The sequence below is a fragment of the Carassius auratus genome, chromosome 40 (genome assembly GCF_003368295.1).
Source record: "Carassius auratus strain Wakin chromosome 40, ASM336829v1, whole genome shotgun sequence".
NCBI lineage: Eukaryota > Metazoa > Chordata > Actinopteri > Cypriniformes > Cyprinidae > Carassius > Carassius auratus.
The window spans coordinates 5297804-5320794 of NC_039282.1; the positions used below are offsets into that span (position 1 = coordinate 5297804).

The window sequence follows — 22991 nt, forward strand, 5'->3', positions numbered from 1 at the left end:
ACCAGCTTTTTGTTTAAAATGTGAAAAAGGAAATACATTACACACATTTACCTTATTTCAGTTGTCCAACAAACATAGCACCTCCATTTCTGAGCGTACTGCTACATCAAAGTCCCTGATGTCTTAGGAAATGTAACTGGGCAATGTTCCGCCTCTCTAGTCCCTCTACATCTTCATTTAGAAGATACACGTTCCTATTCAAAACAGCACGGACCTGCCTGTACATGCTGCTTTCAGCTAAATCCCACATTCCTGCCTGTCGGCTACAGCCCTGATAACAGATGTTAGTGCCCTGTGGTCAATAAAAAGGTTGATCTCCATAAAAGAGACAAGAATCACAGTGAAGAGAGGGAGTTTAAGATACTGAAGCAAACACAAGAGAGTAATAATAGATAGTATATATACTGTAGGTCATCTGGGAAATATACAAAAACGGACTGAGAGGCAGACAGACAAAATATCTGACGGACTGAGATTGGGTCACAGACTAAAACTCTGTTATTTCCACATGCCTCTTAGCTCATCAAAGATGATTTGCATTATATAAGGGGCAATGAGTCTCATTTCCCTGCTAGTCTTTATACAGAGTTTGATTCTGTTCCAAATTAAACACGCTCACACATATCATACCCATGTGAGGAACAATCGGTGAAGAACAGCACATTTTTCCAGCATGCACCATAAAAGCTGTTATCGTCTCTCTTCGGTGTGCTCAAATGGGAGAGATGCTCTCTGTGCACCCTGCCTGAAGAGTGCAATGGAAAAAGATGAAGAGATGTGGTCGAGTGAAGGCATGTAGGTCTGGTTCATTGCTCAGTGAATACAAACTGTATCTCACATAAGTGAAGAGACAAAACATTCCTAAAAATCTGTTTACTTGAGAGAAAAAAAAAATCCATAATTTTTTTTTTATACGAAGAATATATCTTGAATAATCTTGAATATTATACAGCTCCTAATTTGTATTACCATAATCATCACCATCATCATCAAATTTATTGAGATTTATGCTAAAAACATTTCAAATGGGGTAAAAAAAATGAATTAAATTTATAATAATTCAAATAAGTTATTTTGTTGTCATATCATATCATAGTTTCAGCCTCAATTATCATTATTATTTATTCTCATCAGATTTAATAAGGTTCAGCCATAAAACAATTTAAAAATATCAATAGGGAAATAAAAATGAACTTAGTTCAAAATATAGTTGGTACTGTAAGTTTATCTTATTTAAAGTATGTCTAGAAGTTTTTCCTGGTAAACAAGATAAAGACACTGATATTTCTTCTTCAGTTGAAATGTTTTTTCAAACTTTCAGGCCCTGATGCTTGCATTCATAATGGTTAAGTGTCAAGTTTAGAGAAGAGATATTGGATCGTTCTGAAAGATGGATGACACAGTATTCAGCTCTTCAAAATGACAGCACTGTGGGCTGGAAGGAGGCCATGGGTTTATGGTTGATACAGGTCTGAATGGAGAAACATGATGGTGGTTTCTGGAATTTAGATGCTCCACCACATTTACTCTCTCATACATATCACCAAGGACCATTTAAAGGATTTTCCTTCAAGATAGTATTGTGCATGCTGAAGAAATGCTGAAGGAGAAGAAATTTGTAATTGGTTTATAAAAGAATGAAGAGATGTGGTACAAGACGCTCGAAGTGAGTCCTAACTGTTGAAGTGTAATAACAGCTTTCTAGTTCCTGCCTTGAGGCGCAGTGGATTATTCATTGGTGGAATTTCAGCTGAGCTTGAAAGTACAGGGACAGAGATGGAGAGAGAGAGAGAGAGAGAGAGAGAGAGAGAGAGAGAGAGAGAGAGAGAGAGAGAGAGAGAGAGAGAGAGAGAGAGAGAGAGAGAGATAATGAGCTTCTTCAATAGTGTGTTATCTTCTGCAATCTGCCTGCTCCGAGACCTCCACCTGCTGGAGAAGCACTGCTTTTAAACTGTACTTCTCAAAATCAGGTATGTTCTGATATCAGGGTATGGACAGATGGAGAAAAGAATAATGATTGCAACATAATAAAATAAATAAAATGATATAAATATAAATATATAAGTAAATAATAATAATAATATTTTTATAATTTAATTATATATAAATATACATTATTAATATTGTATAAATATATTAATATTATTTAAATGATCAATTATATTAATATGCACACACAAAAATATTAAAACAATATTCACTTATTTAAGAAGCAAAATTGTATGATTTTACTAAATTTGATTTATATAGAGAATTTATCTACTATAAATTTATGATTTATCATATCATATCATATCATATCATATCATATATCACATCACATCACATCACATGTCGTTCCAAACCAGTTAGATCTTTGTTCATATTCAGAACACAATTTAAGATACTTTTGGAGAAATACGAGAGCTTTCTGGCCAAGAGCTGAAATCCAAGACCTTTTTTTTTTGACTTTATTCAACAATTTTATTATCATTAGTTTAGTTTTCTTCATGCACAAAAAGTATAATAAATTTCATACCTTAAAGGTTATTTATAAGCTACAGTAGTTTGATCCAAAAGAATGACAGAATTTGCAGATATAAACATTCTCACTTATTGGTTATTTTAAAAAGGGGAGGAGCTGCTCTATGTCCCACCCTGACTTCCTGTTCAACCGTTTGCTTACATATGTGATCACAATGCCTAAGACCTCTTCATAGCCAAAGATGCCCAAACTTCAGAGGATGTTATTGAAGAAAACAATACACATTGAAGATTGGTCCGTGCACTCATATCTAGACTGGAAATTGAGGGGCAGATGATAAAATACTGCCATTTCTGTGAGTGTATGATTATGGCCACAGACAAACACATGGATGTGGCTGACTAAATAGCTTCTTCCATTTTTAGACCAGGCCACAAAAATGTTGCAAAGTAGAGGAATGTGAAAATGAACTGGGCTCCTGAACGTGACTTGAAATAGCAATCATTGGGTAGAAATTCAACTACCAAGTGCAATTATGTAACATTGATTTTCAAGAGGTCTTAACAAGGCAACTGAATAAAAACGCAAAATGATGAACATTGCTATTTACGGATCATATCCTATCCCATGTTTACTGGCTATGGACATAATAAAATGCTTATCAGAACTTTGCTTTTAGCATCAAAGCTAATCTTGCTAAAACACTTACTTAACATTGTGGGATGTTTTTAAGTGCTGTGCAAAATCTCTGGTATGCTGCTTTCTCCATCACTCATTGTGTTAAGGTTACAAGCTAATAACCAGCAGACCACCTGCACAGTGAAGACACATGGGCAAAGGCCACCAGAACAACATCAAAGGCTCTTGTGTACATGCTCATGTCAATGTCAGTGAAATATATAACCCTGAGATAAGAATCCAAGGCCAAGAAAGAGTCTATTGTTGACAACCAGCCAGAGGAGGGGGTTATACAAGCCTCCACTGGAGAAACATTCAGTTGTTTTCTAGCCAGTCCAAGATTGTCTTTAGCTAGTTGTTAACAGGTTGACCATTGACATTTTCAAAATAAACATCTTGACCACTTAAGGTGGTCTACTCTAAGCTGAAGAAACCATCTATCAGAATAAACCAGTCCCGACTGTGAGATATTAAGTCAAAATATAATTAATACAGTCTCTGTGGCGAGTAACAAAGTCAAAATTGCAGGGTTGAAAGCCACAGTAAAGTCGCATTGTGAGATATGAAGACAAAATTAAGAGAAATAGTTGCAAGATAAAGACACAATGTGAAATCTAGTTAAAATGATGGGAAATAAAATATCAGTACTAAGTACTAAAGTCACAATTGCAAGACTGAAAGCCACATTACTCTATGTAAAAAATATAATACAGTCATTCTGACACATAAACATAAATATTTAGGCTTCCATAGGTTGAAGAGTGTGTTTTTGTGTGAACGCTGACTTTCAGGCGCAAATAGCGCATCATCAGACTAATAATTTCCTGGCTTGAAGGCTACTATTGTGCGTCACTCTTTCTCTGGTGCTCCATTTGAGGGGGCTGCACAAGGCAGGGGCTCGACTGAACACAATATTCCAACAGGCACTTGCTCAAATGTTCCGTTGACTTTGACTGTTTGTTTCCTAAATACACTGGGCTCAACGGGCATTCCAGTGCAGCCGGCACAAAGAACTCTTTTCACTGTGTTTAATCCCTGCAGAGGAGTGGCGAAGGGGCCTGGCTCTCTTCTACTGAGGACCACAGGACCCGAACTCCAAATTCAGAGACACAAGCACCCACACACAGACCATAAAGCATGCAGAAAAAGCCCTGTTTAATGTGTCAAGTCGTGGGGTCAGAGTTCAAGACTCAATTCTATATTTTCATGCTCAAAGAATTGCTTTACCTTCGCACAGATGTTGATTTTGATCTTGAGTGATGAAACCAGCACCTCATGGGATCGATACACATGCTTTTATCCTCTGAATGGACGCTCCAAAGCCTTAGCCAGTTCTTCCAAATCTCCAATGCTTGGTCCAAAAGCTTGATGCCACCAAATCCAGTTGAAAAGCTTAGTTTTGTGCTTCTATTTTTATTTAATTTTTTATAATCTTGGATTAGAAAGAGATTCACATGACTACAACATGAGGTCAGACTTCGCTCAGGTGCACCAGGCATTGGCAATGACCTCTGTGCCAGTGTGCGACCCTCAACGCCTTGGCAAAACTCCTCAGATCATCACTTTAATCTCCATCCAAAAATGTGAGCTGCTCAAAGCCAAGAATTTCACCTCAGCTGGAGAGTGGCAGAAAGTGGCTCACACACAGGGTCTCAGAGCCTCAAGGCAGAAGGAGAATGATGTCAACACCTCCTTTCGCTGTGTTATTAAAAGCTGTTGTGATACAATGAGTTGCTGCCAAAGCAAGCGTCCCAGACTCACCCCTCTCCTCCTAACTCTAGTTCCTGACTATCCACACTCCTCCAGACATCAGATGAGCTGCACAGGAAGTATGCATAGAGACTATTACCCAAACTGGTCTCCAGTATGTATTCCATTTTTTTTTTTTTCAGAGAGTAACAAAAGAAGGGCTGGTGGATGCGGAGTAAACTAAACTGCTCTGCAAATCTCTTGGTGTGATGGAAATATTGTCAACAACCTCCTTCCTCCAACCGTTCTTTTGTCTCAGACTGTGTCACAATATTTTAGTAAAGGCTGGAATACACTACATGACTTTTGCTCAAATTTCAGCCCCAATTTAAAGTCTGGACAAGTCAATGCTAGTCTGCAGATTTTAGGCAGACAAGAGTTGACAGATTTTGCGGACTATACTGTTGTGTATGATGTGCAAAGAGTCAGATTCTAGCTTCAGGCTATGAATCTGTCAAGTCGAAGAGCATCAGACATGTTTGATATTTTATGCCAATTTTAGAATACATACCCTGCATCCAAATGGGCAAAAAAGTATCAGAATCCATAGCATTTATAACAGAGTAGATGAAAAGTTCCCAGATGACCTATTACTTCTGCTGAGATTCCAAAGTGCACATCTGATGGACACTTTACTATCCCTTAAGGATACGGGAGAGGAACTGTGAACTGAAGGGCAGTGAAGTGATGCAACTGAAATCATAAGTCACACGACAATGAAAAAATGGCGAAAGTAGTACATCCGGCTTTCATTCATACAATGTGGAATGTGTTTTTAACAGCAGCACAGTAAGTTCTTATTGAAATCTAGTACTTGCTCAGACAATATGCAATTTCGGGTCCAGTAATAGTGTTTTCACTTGTCAAACGTGTCATGGAGACTCACGTTTCTTTTAGAATTTGTTCTGAGCAACTTAAGTCTGGTGGTGTGTGATCCTCAGGTGTTTGAAGTCCAGTTTTTCTCTGTAATCTTCTTCAGAAAGTGTGTGATGCCTTGTGGTAAAATCTGTTCAGATTCAGTCATGTATAGTGTATACCAGCCGAAAGTCCTTGTTTTGCCCTTTTGGTGTAAAAGCATGAGGTAGACAGTGTGAAAAAGAGATGACATCATCACTTACCAAAATTACAAAGCTTTTCCAGCACCTTTCGAGCACAGCTGGAGCCATTTTTACTCAGAGTCTGACATGACATCATGCCAGTCTGATAAGAAATCCATTTTCTTTGAGAGCTCTTTTCAAATCCCAAATGTAATTTGGCATAGGGCTGCTGAGTGCTGGAGTGTTAGCGGTGAATAGTGATCCTCTGAAACTGTTTAAGTGTCTGGAGGATATCTCAGACAGAGAGAGGAAGAGCCAGATCAGCTTGGAAAACTGGTCTTGTGAAGGGCAGTTGTTGCTGTAAGGCCACACACACATGCACATCCTTGTTACGTTTTCAGGAGAAACATTCAAAATGAACTGCCATGATGCCAGGAAGATGTTGCAAAGTAGCTACTGTAGTTATTAGGTAGTTCTGCAAGATTTGGAGAGCACATGCAGTTGCATCTCTAGACCTTGCTGTTTTTTGAATCCACTACCTTGTATCTCACATTTTTAAAGAAATGATCTAAAAAGGAGATATTTTGAAGAATGTTTGTAACTAAACAGTTGCTGGTAGCCATTGATTTTTATTTTATGGAAAAAAATTACTATGGACATCAATGGCTGCCAGAAATTGTATGGTTACCAACATCCTTCAAAATATATTCTTTCATGTTCAACATAAGAAAGAAACTCATAGAGGTCTGAAACAGCACAAAGTCGAGTAAATGATGACAGAAGACTCTTTTTTTGGGGGGGGAACTATCCTTTAAATGAGCAGAATGACCAATAGCAATTGTTATATTTCCCCTAGCAAACACTTGTTATGAATGTGTCTGTATTCTACTTCCAAACAAATTAATTCCAGCAATCACGGTCTTCTAAAATGCCCCAGTGAAACACGCAGTTATCGGCAGGGCCTGTGATTTCAGCCCATTCTCTTTTTTTTTTTTTTGAGAAACAGATGTCCTGGACAATAGAGACTTTATTATCAAAACCAAAACCAATGGAGCATTTTTCACTCACCACAGACTCTCCAATATTCTCCGAATTGATCACGGAAAGGCCCCACACTTCCCCCCGTGCCTGTTTCTCTACTAGCTCAATGGACAGCTCTACTTTATGGTGGGAGATCAGGAGGAGAGAGAACAACTAACGTTGTACTTTGAGTGTGGTGCCTCTGGTCTCTTTCTATCTGTCTTCCTCTGAGTAAATGAAAGATGAGGCACAGACCTTGTCACCGTCTTGTTTCTCACTATTTCTGTCGTTTATTTCCCGAGGTCAATAGCTGTAGTCTGAGATTCTCACAATGCTGCTTAATGTTGTGTCTTCAGCACTGATAAAAAAAAAACAAGGACAAAGCTCATTCCTGTTGCCTGTAACATAGCTGATTTGACTGGACCAGATCTTTGGATCAGAATCTCACAAATCTTGCCAAGAACATTTCCAGGTCATTTCACCTCAAAATAAGTAATTAAGTATTATATACATAAAACAAAGCCTATTTTAAGATTTTGTTTTCATTATGACTTTACTTTGAGGACAATTATACTAATTTCCCCTGAAATTCCAGTTACAAAATTGCAATACAAACAAAATATTCGTATAAATAAATTAAAAAAAAAGAAAAAAAAAGAAAAGAAAAGTAAATCACTTTATTATGAACTAGTTGTCATTCCGCTAAACGTGGGGACATACAGTGGAACGAAATGTCGTGCCTCACAGGACCACGGTTAAGTAAAACAGTATAAACCTAAACACAACTACTGAGAGAGTTTGACTATAAATATGATGCTATATAAATAACGACCTATACATAATACAAACTGTACAAAAATGCTTCACATGTGCAAAGAGAAAGTCAAGCAGCTGGCTGGGAAACAGTGCAAGATGATTAGTAGTGCATGAGCATGTAAATAACATGTTATTGAGTCTTTTGTGGGATTATGTACACAACAGTGTGTGTGAAAAGTTACTAGTGCACATAGAGTAGAGTGTATTACTACAGGTGGTTTGTACAGGCCCACTCACCTGTGTGTAACACACTTCGAATTGCAATAATAATTTTGGCTAATGTGAACTAGAGAAAAAAAAAAACATTTATTTTATAATAAGATCCCCCCGCCACTTTCCATTGTTTTACTTCAATGATAGGTTATAATTTAGTGAATTTTTTGAATGGAAGATTAAAAGATTAATTATTCAGATAAATTTTCACAGCCACCTTTGCTAATATTTACCGAGGCAAAACCAGCCATACAGGAGACCTTACCTTTACAAACTTTCTGGCAGCCTATGGAACAAGACCCTCTTATGGCAAACACATGGCTCCTCATGGAGATGAAATTATGTAGATGGATAAAGTCCTGAGGATGGTCGCGAGATGCTGTGAGGTTCTTGCTGGCACACACTCGAACCCAACCATCACAGACACAAAGCAGATTCTCCTCCCCAGCACAGGACAAAAGTCGTCTAACTCTGTGACTGTCTCTCGCCCCCTCTCACTCTTTCTTACCTTCCTGTTCTGTCAACCACTCCTAGTCTGACACAAGGCATTCCTTCTTTCAGTCAAGGAACGCCTCACTTGTTCACCAACCTTGCAGAGACCCCTGCTGCAAAATAAGTCCATTTCAGGAAAGGCTAAAAAACTCACTTGTCTGCAGAAGGTCCACAAAAGAAACTGGTATCCACAATGCTGTTCCTCTCTTTGAGTGTTTCTTGGGAAAGTGCCAGAGTTCTGGAGACCTGAGGTCAGTCCGGCTTTTATCACTGTTTGCATAGTCTAGTGTCAGTCCTGACTCTTACTGGCACCACACACACACACACACACACACACACACACACACACACACACACACACCTGCTCTTTGGTAAATCATAATATCATAATCATGACTGAGATAAATGCATTGTGAGATATAGTTATTATAGGCTATATGCCAGTACAAAATGTATTTCAATTGAATTCGTTGCAATTGCAGTCCAAGTATAATATGATAAATATATTTATACAAATTATTTGATTATTTGCATATGTTTGATACGTTTGAGATCAACTGTAAGGCAGAAAAGTATCTTTAAAAGATTCGTACGCTTATGGACTATCAGTGTGACTCAGTTCGGGCAATTTTCCCTTGAGACTTCAGTCAAGGCTAATGGAATAATATGCTACGGATTCGCCTGGGTTTTTGAACAATTCAAAATTTTAATTTTCGCAATCCGTGTCAGTGTAAACAAACTTGAAAGATGAGGCAACAGTGCCCTCTAGTGACTGATAAACACCTCATTAAAACAACATCCCTAGACGGACCAGGTAAGCAACCCTCATCTCAAATTCATATTGAGTGTTGCCTCAATGCAAATAATCTAGAAAGAAACTTTATTATCCTGAACTTTAAAATAAAGCTGAGCTGGCCAGCTATTTACTCATCCCCCTTTCCTAATGTAACATGTAAATGTGAAAGAAACCCATGGCAGAAGCACTCAACTCCTAGCCCAGCAAGACTGCTGTTTGTTCTGTTTCTTCTAAAGGAAATTCCTCATGCTCGCTCAGAATGCATCTCATTTCTGCCTGTGTGTCTCAAAGGTTAAAGGTCCAGCTCAAAGGCTTGTCACCATAGACGGGGAAAGCAGGGCAGCTGGAGGATCTATGACAGGTGTGGAGGAATTTAACTCTTGCTCTCACTTTTATTGCGGGAAAGTGTCCCAGCGATGGCCTCTGGAAGAATGGGATTATTTTGTCAACCGCTTAACCTGTGAACTAGCTTCTGGATTTTCTTTTATATTCGGCATGCAGAAAAAAACATACACTGATTTCAATAGATAGATAGATGCCTGTTCAGATACTGCAAAAAAAGGTGAAGTGTAACATTTAACTAATACTAAAGTAAAATATACAATTCATTTAAATATAAATGTACTTTTTATATATACATCAGAACTGGAAAATCTCTCCATTCTGTGTGAAACTCCAGATATATACACATTTAAAGAAGACACAAATCTAAGAAACCAAATACAGAAAACATGTCACATCGCACACAAACCCAAAAGTGTGAAATCATACGAAACCCCACATGTCCAGTTACTGACATCAATGTTAGGTTCCGTGGCTCGGTTTCAGAAATAACATGGAACTAACCTGAAACCGGACCTTCTTGAGCATCATATCAGATTCCAGATGGTGGACGCTTTGCTGCTGTATCTTGGGATCCTGAACGTTCAGGATTTGTCGTATTCCTCATTAGCTGACCTGAACGAATGTCCTATTTCATACTGAGAGACAGAGCAATACATGCCACTGACCTCCAGCAAACTCACCAATTATTAACTCCCAAAACTTAATCCTTCGTAAATAATTAAAATGTTTTTAATGAATCTCAGACTGGTCCTAAAATCCCTTGTGACCATGTAAGTTCCTTGCCAATGCTAGTCCCTCTGCCCCCTCAAACTCTTTCATGTGACCCTTTAACAAAGCTTGGCTCAGTACTTATCTGTTTGTTTATTCATCCGAAAGAAAGACCCGCCTTCTTTTATGACCGAGATAGCGGTCATTAACACCCCTCCTCTTTTACCTCAACCCCAAAACGGGATACACCCCCTCTCCTGCTCTCAAGGAACCATATGGTCACCGACCGATGACTGAGAACTACTGCATGTTTACATCTGACGCTCTCTCTCTTACAAACACTGGCCATGCATCACTCCCTCCAGAATTCACCTCATTATTCCTTCATTGCGAGCGGTCAGACAGGAAATTAGGTCAGGTCAGATAAAGTCCCTATTTGTGCGGCCCACACCCCTTCATTCCCTTCAAACCTACAAATCAGATGTTAAATTTGCTTTCTCAGCTCCAGCCCTAAAACTTTCCTTGTGGATTATAGGCAAGATCAAACACTGAGGCAGATTCAACCAGACTGATCGGTCAGTGTTTCACATACAGATCATCTCTGTAGATGTGGGGCACACTTCACACCCTTCAGCTGTGCTCAGTGACTGTGACTTTGACATTTAGTAAAATATTCAGCAACACAAATTTATGAGTCAACAAGTAAAGACTGTATCAAGTGTTATTCAAAGACCCAATGATTAAGAAAGGGATAAAGTACAGTTAAGCTTGCACTAGGGATTCACTAGGGACACACACACACACATAATGTTTTTGTAATGTTTTGACCACTAACTGATAAATAGGCAACATTCTGTCTAAAAAACAAAAAAATTCAAACTAAAGGTTTAACGCGTCAAAAACCAGTTATTTTATTATTATTCATGTACTATTATTGTATTTATAAACATTCTTTTTATTTTTTATAATTTATTTCTATTTAGCTTTATTTTTGTTTGTTTTAATTCAAGTACTTAAAGTAATTTTTTTTATTATTCAGTACTTTTAATTTTAGTAACATTTCATTTTGCTGCAAGACATTTCAAATTTTCGTTCAAGTTTTTCAGCCAATACTTTTATTTTAGCTACATTTCAGTGATTGACAATGGCTTTTAATGAGTTTTATTAGTTTAAATTAACAATAACGTTTTAAAATTTCATTTTGAGATTTAAAGATTAAACGATGGCAAAGGCAATCACAAAATAAATATTTAGGAAATGATCTATATATCTATATAGATAATTTCCTAAATATTTCTACATATAGACATGTACACACACACACACACACACACACACACACACACACACACACACACACACACACACACATTATAATAAAGAGAGTGCACCCCTGATTATAATGACTTAAACTGAGACAAGATGGTTTATTTTGTGAAAATGTCCATCAGGCTGCACATCATCTCTCTTAGAGATCAAGGTGCCCATATCAATGTGGAAGTGATTCATTGGCAGGAATCTCCTCCTCTCAACCACACGTAATGCATTATCAACTCCAAATACCATTGCCTTGTCTCTGAGATTCCTCACATTCCTGTAAAAATCCTGAATAATCTCCAGGCCATAGCCCAAACCAGGTCTGGGTATTGAATTTATCATTACAGATAATACTTGCCATTCTTACAGCAAAACAATGACTACAATCAACCACCCGAGAGGTTTTTAACATGTTGCTAGGGATTTCCAGGTGCTTAAACATGCCACTGCTCAACAAGCCACATGATTTGAGGCACTGATTTATGCTGCTGTCTTTCATACATAGACTTAGGGATTTTAAACAATCCCCTAACTCTAACCTGCATTACTAATATACGTACTATACAGCTAGAGTATTCAAAACTCGAAGCAAAACCATTTATTAAAACAGAAAGAGCCCAGAAAATACACTTGAATTAAATTGGACTTTATTGTTGATTAAAGGTACTCATAAGTATTTTACAGCAGACTGGAATGTCGTCATCCTCCCCTTGGCGTTCCGTAATCACCTTTGAGTGTGCGCTGATAAATCTATTTTTTTAACGTTATGGAAATACAAAAGAAATAAAATAGTTCTTAACAACATCTGGGAAGCCGGAGAGAATGTATTTTCCTGTTCAGCCAAATTTACGCAGCAATGAATAAAACGATTCATTTAAACAGATTATGTGTAAAATGACTTACAAAACAACAAAGAATGAAAAATCTTTCTGTTTAGGTTCTTCAAACAAAGTATTATATAAATATAAACTGAATTAAAAGGGGGGAAAAAAACAAAAAGGCAAATAGCATTTGTACTTTTTTGATGTAGACGATGATATTCATATGGCCTAAAAGCTAATCAGCAGAGGTGTCATTTTAAAGAGATGAAAAAGTATGAGTCTGGATTTAGTCAGTTCTTATTGCACAAGCACAGCTGATTTATTCATCACCCACACATTCATTTGGTACGACAATATTAGGTCTGTTTCCGTATTAGAAAACCAGCAACGATTCGAAATAAAGCCTATGACTGCTAATGAACCAATGCTGAAAAGAAATCAATTAGGTTGCAATTCTATACAAATTCCATGCAACAATTATTTAAGTTTTGAATTTGAATCTCTCTCTTTGAAGTGTCTGGAGGGTTCATACGGGCTTATAATGCATCTGCTGTAGGATGACACTGATCTTCCCTTGATGTCTACAGGTGCAGTGCTTTATTATTACTTCCTTTCGTCTTTTCTGGCAGGTGTAGCTGACTGCACTTAGTGCTTGAGCAGCTGAAGGTCCAGTTTATAAAAGGCCGATTATTTTCCTTTAAGACAAACAGAAACACAGAAGTACTGCAGCCCATGTCAGAGAATGGTTTGAGCCTTCTGTTGACATACAGCGTGCTCGCTGATCCGATAAGCTGGCTGGCAGCTTAAAACGATCTTCCGCCAGGAAACATTTACAGGATCTCATACTTATCCACAACAAATGACGTCTCTGAGGAGAATCTGACTGGACTCCCTCCTTCTACATATGTCACCTTGGCCACCTGTGGAAACAATGAATATGAAGTCATTTCCTTTCTCACATGGGCTCAGTTCTGTTGTATGGAAAGCTGCAGAACTTGCCTGAATGTCACAAAAGTTTCGCTTGGAGACAAAAGAAACATGGATTGGGAAGAAGTCGTTGGGTTTGCCATCCATACTGAACTCCAGGCTGCCACTCTTGTTTTTCTCATCAATGACAGGAAGTGACCATTCCAGGATGTTTTTCCTGCTGTCATGGTTATACTGCCCATCCAGATCACCAACTACAGGAGCGCCTACGCCTGACCTGCATGATCCCACGAGACAGAGGTTGTTTATGGATATGGATTTTGAACACGTTTGTGTATTTTGCTAGTTAAAAATTATTCTAAATACAGTTTAAATAAATGCAATGTGTATATATATATATATATATATATATATATATATATATATATATATATATATATATATATATATATATATATACATACATATATATATATATATATATAATGATCTCAATAAGCACTTACGGCACAGGGATAGTAATGACAACATCGTTGAGTTCGAGCCCCGCGTCCTGAAGCTCATACTCAATGTTGACATCACAGCCACTTCCACTTTCTGATGGCCAACAGTTAACTGAGAGCACAGAAGGTACGTGCATGATTGAAATGTTTGTGTTGAGCTCAAAAACTTTAATTCATGAACACTTGAATCAAAAGAAGACTCACTTGTTAAAGGAATGAGGGACTCATCAGTGCTCTGTAACCTCCATTTCAGCACCCCCAAATCACTGTTGAGAGGGAAGGACTTCTCCTGGTTTTTCAGAGCGATCAGGGACTCGGTGGTGAACAGCTTTTTATCCACATGAGGGTGAGTCTGAAAAATAAACGATACAATATTGAGTAATACGGCCAGTGCAATGTTCTTTTCTAAAAATACCACACTGTCATCAACTTCCTCTTCAAAATACACGCGAAGACCTTGACACGCTGAGACCTGTTGCAGACACACACACACACCTGTAGTTGGGCTCCTTTCTTGTCATTGTTGTTGATGAGTATGGAAATGCGGCCATTTTTTTCATCGGAGACTTTCAGAGTGATCATGCCCAGAACTTCCATGTTCTGCAGTCCACCATCCCGACCGCAGGTCAGAGAGATCTTCTCCTCCACCCTCAGATGTACGCTGAGAAACAGAGCTCATGAGCTATTGAACTATTATATAACTATAACAATTGGCATAATTGGAAAATAATAACATTATAATAAGAAAAAAACACTAAGTTCAAAAATGTGTGGTCGATATGATTCTTTTTATATTTTTGAAAGTTTCTGCTTATTAAAAAAAAAAAAAAAAAAAAAAAAACAGTAAAAACTGTAATATTGTGAAATTTTTTAAATAAATATAATAAATAAATAAAATACCTGTTTTCTATTCAAATATATATTAAAATGTAATTTATTCCTGTGATACAAAGCTGAATTTTAGCAGCCATTACTCTATTCTTTAGAGTCACATGATCCTTCAGAAATCATTTGAATATGATGATTTGGTTCTCAAGAAATATTTCTTAATTTTATGAACACTGAAAAAAGTTGTATTTATTTATTTTCAACAAGTCAGATTTTTTTTGAAAAAAAAAAAAAAGAAGTATTTTTCTGGAAACTGTGATAAAAAAATAAAAAAAGAAATTTAAATAAAAAAAAATTGCATTTATTTATTTTTTGGAAATATCTTTCCTGCCACTTTTCACTCTCTCCCTCTCTCTCTCTCTCAAAAAAAACAAACAAAACAAAAAACACCTTACTGAGCACAATTTTTTGAAATGTAGGTAACTTTGGTAGTGTAGGTACCAGCATATGGTGTAGAATGTGCCAGATACTTAAATAAAACGGCAGCAATACCTCTCTATATTCACTGGAGGCTGAAGGACTTTAGATGCCTCTGATGCCTTCCTTCCTGCACCGGATGCGATTATATTTTCTCCTTCTGACTTAAGTTTGTCCACAAAGTTATCGACCTCTTTCCCTTTGACACCCAGCTTCAGCGCTTTACTGGAGCCACTCGGCCTACAAGAGGAACAGGACAGATTATCTTCTGTTTGCTTATGTATTTATACTAGATGTGTCATAGTTCACAGTCACAGCTCATACCTGACTGGAGCAGGAGCCACTCTGGGTTTCTCTGGCTCTATTGTATCGGTGATGATGGTGGCTGATATGTTGCTGCTCATTCCTGAACTTCCGAAACCTCCGAAGCCCGGCGATTTCTTTCCGGCACGTTCCGCATCTTGTCTTGCTCGCTGCAGCTCTTTTGCCTTGCGTTTCATCTCAGCATTTGCTTCTCTTTCTTGGGTCTGTTAAAGTGGAAAATTTATAAAAACCAAGAAAATTAGAGTTAGTTCAATACAAATTGAAAGCAGACAGTAATTTAGCTCTGGATGTTTCATTAAACTGAAGGGAATATCTGACCTCTCTGACAGCCCTGAAGACCTTCTCTTCATGCGAGTCCATCTCAGTAAAAGTGCGAATCTGGGCCAGGTTAACGTTCTCCCGGTAGCCCAGAGCTACAATCTCATCAAATGCAAATATGAGATCAAAACAGTGCTCTGAGATCTCACTTTCCTCCAGCACTCTGCAATATTCAGGAATCTGAAAAAAACACACACAAATCAATCACTTATTCAAGACACATTCAAGAAGTGCAAAAAATTAAAAAGTAGGTTTACCACTCGGGAGAAAAGCCTCAGCGTCTCTAAGTCCTCCAGAATGTTGCTGTTTTTCGTAGTGATCAGAACCATGTAGAGTTTCTCCAGCGGTTGGTAGACATAGCGCACACTATCTGTTTCCACAAAAGTGTGCTGCTTTCCTGTATTCATCAGTTTGGGAAAGGCAGCCAGAAGACCCTCGACACGAGTTCGCGTCATCTCTACGAACTGTCGGGACACTATGGCTTTTCCTGCCTTAGTGCACACTGCCGCTGCCAAGAGCACCTGCAAAGATTTGACTGACGTTAAAAACAATCACATTAAGCACAATTACAAAGATAACTGGGCTTTTGGATTATGATGTTGATGGCATTCAGAAATGAGACTGTAGCACAACATCTATTTCAGAAATGACAATCAACATACATTGTAAAAATAATAATTAATACAAATGGTCATTTAGGTTGAGGCGTAAACTTCTGATCAGTAGGTTAAGTTCAATGAGTTAACATAGATTCAAATTAAAGTATATCTTAGTGTTGTTACGGTTAATAAGTTAATAATAATAATAATAGTTAATAAAACTAATAAAACCGCTTTTTTATTATTGAAATGAAGCTGAAATAAAATTTAATAGAAATATCAACGTTTAAGAACTTGAAGATAAAAAAATTTAAAATGTTGTTGAAAATGCTGTTTTGACAATTAAAAGAAATGAAATAAGTTAAAGTAAACAAGAAATGAAATTAAAATACATTTAAGTTTAACAGAAATATTTAAGGAAAATCCAGCAATAGCAATAAAACATTGGATAAAACAAAGACAAAAAGAAAACATTTGCATGAATAATGGTAAACAAATAATATTACACATAAATGCATGCTGTTTTAATGCCTAATGATTTTTATAAAATTGGGTAAAAAATTAAATAAATTATATACAAATACATACATACATCATGTATATATATATATATATATATATATATATATATATATATATATATATATATATATATATATATATAAATTATGTAAAATATTATTTTATTTAAAGCAATGATTTCCTATTTTAATATACTTTAAAATATTTTTAAAATATTATTATATTCTTTTTTTTGGGGGGGGGGGGGTCCTTTTTTCAGGATTCTCTGGAGAATAAAATGTTCAGAACAGTATTTATTCTGAATATAAATATTTATACACTACGGTTTAAAAGTTTGGGCTCAGTATTTTATTTTATTGTTTTAAAGTTTTCATGATGATTGGACAAATAAATGCAGCCATGATGAGCAGAAGAGACTTCTTTAAGAAACATAAAAAATCTTACTGATCCCAAACTTTTGAACAGCAGTGTGATATGTGTGTGTGTGTGTGTATAGGTTTTATTATCAGGTCATTAATATTCAAGTCAACATCTGATTTGTCAAAGTCAGTTAGCTACGACCTGTTAACCTTAGTTACCTGTATAAACAATCTATAGCTAAAATATTTTAAAAAGACAAAATAAAAGGTAATTTATTAAATCAACCCTTTGTCATATAAGTTAGACACCTGAAACTAGTTAATTTTGTTTATTTCTTTAAACTGTAATTAATTCTGAAGACCATCTAATTAGCTAGCTAACCTTTAGCTGTTTAGCTTATAGGTCTCAGATACCAAAGCTTATCTTCCAATGTTTACTTCTATGATGTCTTTTTAAAAACAGATGGGACAGACATTATTTAGTAGTAATTGACCCTAGGAATTAATGGAGTTTTAGACTATATGAGGTATGAGCTATAGCGCTAGCTGCTAGCTCTATCTTGCTAAAAACACAAACAAAACAACTGTAACTTACCATTTCTGTTCCCTTTCAGACGCGGATCCGTCAGTGGACTCAGTCACGGACTCTGCCCGTCCACCTGTTTCTACAACTCAAAATCTCAGAGTGGTGACTTATGCGGGGTTTTAACAGTAGCATATATCCTAACTCGTAATACTGAAGAAACAGAGCCACGTCTTCAGAGTCCAACCGGAAAAAGTCGCGCTGTGTCAGAAGCAGACGCGAGCTGATGCACGACAGACGGCGACATCTAACGGTGAACAACAGCTACTGCGCATGCGAACAACTTGCATGCTTGTTATCGTGACGAGCTTTTTCTTCCAGGATCTTTCTGACTGAAGAAAATACACTAACGTTAGCGTTCAAAAAGTTTGAGCTCAGTAAGATTCATTTTTTAAAATATGTATTATGTACAGTAGGGTGATCATGGACTTCTATATTAACTGTTCCCTCCTGGTGGAATGACCTGCTCAGCTCAATCCAAGCAGAGTCATTAATCATTTTCAAGAAACGGCTGAAAATACAGCTCTTTCATCTTCATTTGACCCTCTATTTCTATTTCTATAACTACTTGTTTTATTTAAAAAGAAAAAAGTCTTTAGCACTAGCATTCTCTTTTCTTTCTACTTATTTTCTTTTTATTTATTACAAATTATGACCTCTTAACACAAGCATTAGGCTATCTATTCTTTTTCTGTTCTATTGATTGTTTTATTTGTATTTGTATAAAAACAAAACAAGCAAACAAACAAACAGCAACAACAAAAAACGTGCTACGTGTACGTTACGTAAAGGAAGTAAAAGAAGAAAAAGGTGTTGAGGGGATAAATTATGAGAAATAATTTGTAAAGTTAATTTTTAAAGCTTATTTTGTCTTATTTGAAATCATTAAGTAATTTTGATGTACCTTGAAATTTTTCTGAGTGCTACGAATCCCTTGTTGATTCTCTGCTGGAGAAAGTAGAATTTATTTATGAATAATTTATTTAGATTTTTTCAATTAAAAAATCATAGTTACTAAGAAAAGTGTGAGAGATTTTGATACAATTTAATATAATTCTAATCATTTTAGAAATAAGACTTTTAAAGAGAATAAAATCTTAAAATACAAATATCTATTGTTTGATTTTTAACATGCTGTTAGCTAAAAAGGCTTATTGATACATAAATAAATAAACCTTTTCTTCCCTAATGACTGAGTAAAAATTGTGGCAAACTGTGTACAGTCTGATCTGTTTTATACTGTAACTGCTATATAATAATGCCTCAGAAGACCATGCCCTTGTCTGTGGAAACAGCCATTTATTTCTAGACTTTTATTTTTTATTTTATTTTTTATTTTTTATGGTGAAAGTAGCTACTGCAACAGTCACACTTGTTAGATGTAACATAGCACTTTAAGAGGTATTAAAAATAAAATATGAAACATATTGTGCATGACAGTGGACTAAACAAAAATAATTATTTATTTCAGTAAACTACACCCCTGCTCTTAGCAATCCAAACTTCTGATTTTTTTCATTCACATGTGACAACCATAAATTTGATGATCCATGGCATTGACTGAGGCACATTTGTCTTATCGTGTCACAGATTCTACGTCAACAATCATCAAATATGTAAGTTTACAAGGTCATTTTTATTACTGTCCATTAAATGCAACAACATCAGCAAAACACATTTAACTTAGTCTGTGTGTTTAGACCCCAGTATCAGTATAAACAAGTGCAGCATACTTTACATTGAAATGAACAACATATGCTGAAATATGAATTAATAGTACCAGCATTTATCAGTATTTTGATCTGGGGATTTATTTAAGTCAAAAACAGAGGCCAGTGCTGCACAACATCCCACATCAATACTGCTTCCTCACAAAACCAAAGTTACAAACATAATCCAAGTCAGCCACATAATTACATACAATGTCCAACTGTAGGCCAGAAATATATCAAACCAAACCCAACTCCAATGATAGCTTGCGTTCACTGACTTAAAACACTGAATTACCGTGCGTTTTGCAAGGTACTGTATTGTTCACAACGGACAGGTTTATTTCTGGTTATATAACTTTGTTTGGCTCTACTGTGTTACATTAAAGCACATGGTCTTAATACAGTAGATGATTTAATGGTGTTTTTTTTTTTTTGGAACAAAGGCAGATGTGCAGCTGTGGACAGGTTTACTTCTGCGCTGGTGGCTTCTCTCCACAGGTGATGGAGATGTTGCGCTCAGGGATGTCCAGCAGGTGGCGTGGTGTGCAGATGGTCAGCACACCATCAGAGGACAGAGAAGCAGTGATGGCACCTGGATCTACACCGGCCGGGATCTTGTACTTCCTGTAAAACTCCCTTGCTACATTGCCATGCTCGTCCTGTAACAGAGACAGATACTGTTTCTTCGAACTGAGGTCATTACACAATGTCTACCAGTTCAGGTGAAAATGCTTTCTTGAGGGAGAAAACAGAAACTAGAACTGAAATTCTATTAATTAAATTCATCTTTTAACAAGAAAAATGAATGATATCAAATTCAAAATGAACACAGTCTTGATTTTTGAATGTTTTCTTTTCATTCCAACTCAACTTCCTGCGGCATTGGCCATTGAAAATGAGCTGCATTCTATTTTAATATGTTATCTGTGTTGCACAATATTACAAAAAAAAAAAAAAAAAACTCTTTAAGTTCAAAATGTTGAATAAAATGAAAGTAACTGTGTTTTGTTACCTGTCGTTCATCATGTTTCCCATGAATCTCAATAAAATCATCATTGATCTTGACCATCAGTTCATCTGGAGAGAAGTGCTTCACATCCAGGTTGATTACAAACCGATCTCTATCCATTCTCATCTGTGCGGGAGAATATGGCAAACTAAATATGCAAAATCTGTGAAAGCATAGTGTCTAATATTGTGATGGTTTATTTGAGGTTAAGATTTTTCTTATGCTCATCAAGGAGGTAATGATCAAAAATACAGTAAAAAATAAATGTTGTGAAATATTTTTATAATTTAAAATAACTGTTTTATAGTTTAATATATTGTAAAATGTAATTTATTCATGTGATGGCAAAGCCAAACTTTCACCAGCCAGTCTTTATCGTGATTTTCTTCAGAAATCATTCTACTGATTTGCTGCTCAAGAAACATTTATTATTGATCAATGTTGAAAGCACTTGTGCTACTTAATATTTTTTGTGGAAACTATAATTTTAAATTTTTTCAGGATTGTTTGACGAATGTAAAGTTTAAAATACAAATTTATTTGAAGTGTAAATCGTTTGTAACATAATGCTTTTATTGTCACATCAATTTAATGTGTTCTTGGTGTATAAAAATATTAATTTCTTAAATTAATAATAATAATAATAATAATAATCTTACCAAAATTTTCCAAAATCTCACCAAACTTTTTAATGGTAGTGTTTTTGATACATGTTTTTTATTAGTTGAATAATATTATGAACTACCATGAATTAACAATGATGAATTAAAATAGTTTACTTTATACATTAATTAGAAAGTGCTGTTAACAATGTTTATTGCTAGTTCATGATGATACCTTACGCATGTCCTTAATGTTAACATAAAGTGTTCTTATAGTATAGTAAATATTAATCTTATAGAAAAGTGTTTTTGTTAGGCCTACACTGTATCAATTTAAGAAGTTGAACTCACCTCTGACATGCCACTGTCCCAGCAGTTTGGAAACCGCCAGAAATAAGGTCGATAGTAAAACGTGTTGAAAGGTGAAAAAAGATCACTGTAAGGTATGTGCTCTCCGAAATACTGGTCATTAATTCGATATGGGCAGTTGCCTGGGAACCAGAGTCGGCGGTGCCAGGGATGTTGGATAGAAATTTCCATTTTGTCTCAGCGAAGCAGCTTGAGATGATAGCAGATCAGCTGCACGTTCTGCTGTGGCCCTGTATTTATTCCCCATCCGTAAACCTTATGTCAGCTAACTACCCAGCTACCCGCTGATCCATCTCCAGTTATGATCTAAAGTGTTTTTCTGCTGCCCCCTTCCCCTCTGGCTCATTCAAACAAAAAGCTATATAATCACCATTCACTCTCTCTTAGATCATACAGTCTCAAACGCCGGGCTCTGAATAGTGTTAATGCCCCTCTGCTCACAAGCCTGGAAAAATATGTGCCTGGCTGAGTTAGAATGGTTCTGAGTGAAGCCTCCGTGTCAACTGGCCACATCCACAGCAAACTCTTGTGCCAGGAGGGATTCTGCCCGGGACACGGCCAGATACTATCTGCTCCCTCCTGGCTGCTATCAGAGGAGAACTCAGGCAGAAAGATAATGTTATGCGCTAAAATGGACAGGACTGCAGGAATCAGCAAGACTGGTGATCCACTGTAATTCAGATAAATACGTGATAAATTAATCCTCTAGGCCAAGAGCATCACCACTGTCCCATCAGGTGTTCTGGAATGGGGCTGGAAACAATTGCAGATGTTTTATTCAACAAGTTTGTGATTAAAATATACACACTGTAGACATAGTTACATTAAGGAACACAGTGAGTGCTCCTCAAGCAAGAAGTCTGATTAATGTTAGATAAGAGGTTCACTCATTCAAAAACCAAATTCACTCAGTCATAAAAAAAGAAAAGAAAAAAGTAATTTTTGTTGTGAAATAAATAGTTAAATACTTTTGTTTAAAAATACTTCTATATATAGTGTTATTGATTATATTAAATAAATTAGGGTATATGGCACAAGCCCTCAGCAAACTTCAACACCCACAATGCACTGGGCTTGATCAGCCTGTCCATGAGTGGGGTTACAAAAATGCATAAGTATGATCTGTAGTTTTAATTAAATCATCATCTGGTGTACTTTTGCTGACAAATAAATAATAAATGGTGAATTCTTGGTGCAGGTAATATGGAAAAATAATACACATATCATTAACTTATACTGCCAACAATCCTTCGATTATTTTGTTGGACAATTTGTTGCCTTCAAATCAAAAAGTTTGAAAACCACTAGAGAGATCATCACTGTGATTGTACCAGATACGTTTCAGAAGTATATTCAAAGAAGCTTGAGTATAAAGTATACATACAAATGCTAACACACTATGT

At 36.4% G+C, this 22991-nt stretch overlaps 3 protein-coding genes across 10 annotated transcripts in view; all 3 read right to left on the reverse strand.

The window, feature by feature from the left end:
* The window catches only part of LOC113058358 (pleckstrin homology-like domain family B member 1), a 69397-nt gene extending 58960 nt beyond the window's left edge, over positions 1–10437 (reverse strand). For 3 of the 8 annotated variants that reach the window (XM_026226172.1, XM_026226170.1, XM_026226169.1), the window contains exon 1: positions 10112–10437. In XM_026226172.1, the coding sequence (XP_026081957.1) occupies positions 10112–10138 (27 nt within the window). In that variant the 5' untranslated portion in view covers positions 10139–10437. The remainder of the gene's footprint in view (positions 1–10111) is intronic. The other 5 variants (XM_026226174.1, XM_026226171.1, XM_026226173.1 and 2 more) reach the window with 4 other exon arrangements.
* A 1828-nt stretch (positions 10438–12265) lies between these two features.
* On the reverse strand, positions 12266–18116 carry LOC113058361 (coatomer subunit delta-like). Its single transcript, XM_026226179.1, has 10 exons — positions 17909–18116; positions 16091–16354; positions 15834–16013; positions 15516–15718; positions 15267–15431; positions 14382–14547; positions 14091–14238; positions 13890–13998; positions 13456–13660; positions 12266–13376 (listed from the first exon to the last, which is right to left on the reverse strand). The coding sequence occupies exons 1-10, from the start codon at positions 17909–17911 to the stop codon at positions 13287–13289; spliced, it is 1533 nt and encodes a 510-aa protein (XP_026081964.1). The 5' UTR covers positions 17912–18116; the 3' UTR covers positions 12266–13286.
* A 1565-nt stretch (positions 18117–19681) lies between these two features.
* On the reverse strand, positions 19682–22166 carry LOC113058989 (alpha-crystallin B chain-like). The gene is made up of 3 exons (XM_026227228.1): positions 21571–22166; positions 20621–20743; positions 19682–20267 (listed from the first exon to the last, which is right to left on the reverse strand). The coding sequence occupies exons 1-3, from the start codon at positions 21757–21759 to the stop codon at positions 20076–20078; spliced, it is 504 nt and encodes a 167-aa protein (XP_026083013.1). The 5' UTR covers positions 21760–22166; the 3' UTR covers positions 19682–20075.
* Positions 22167–22991: the final 825 nt, after the last annotated feature.

Bases quoted from the DNA above. Each gene is read 5' to 3' on its own strand.
- LOC113058361 (XM_026226179.1), bottom strand. The intron at 16,014-16,090 runs GTAAACCTACTT...TGTTTTTTTCAG, and splicing joins TGAGGCTTTTCTCCCGAGTG to ATTCCTGAATATTGCAGAGT. The intron at 15,719-15,833 runs GTCAGATATTCC...CCACTTTAACAG, and splicing joins TCTTCAGGGCTGTCAGAGAG to ACCCAAGAAAGAGAAGCAAA.
- LOC113058989 (XM_026227228.1), bottom strand. From the start codon at position 21,759: ATGGAAATTTCTATCCAACATCCCTGGCACCGCCGACTCTGGTTCCCA. The intron at 20,744-21,570 runs GTGAGTTCAACT...TCTCCCGCACAG, and splicing joins GGGACAGTGGCATGTCAGAG to ATGAGAATGGATAGAGATCG. The intron at 20,268-20,620 runs GTAACAAAACAC...TCTCTGTTACAG, and splicing joins GGAAACATGATGAACGACAG to GACGAGCATGGCAATGTAGC.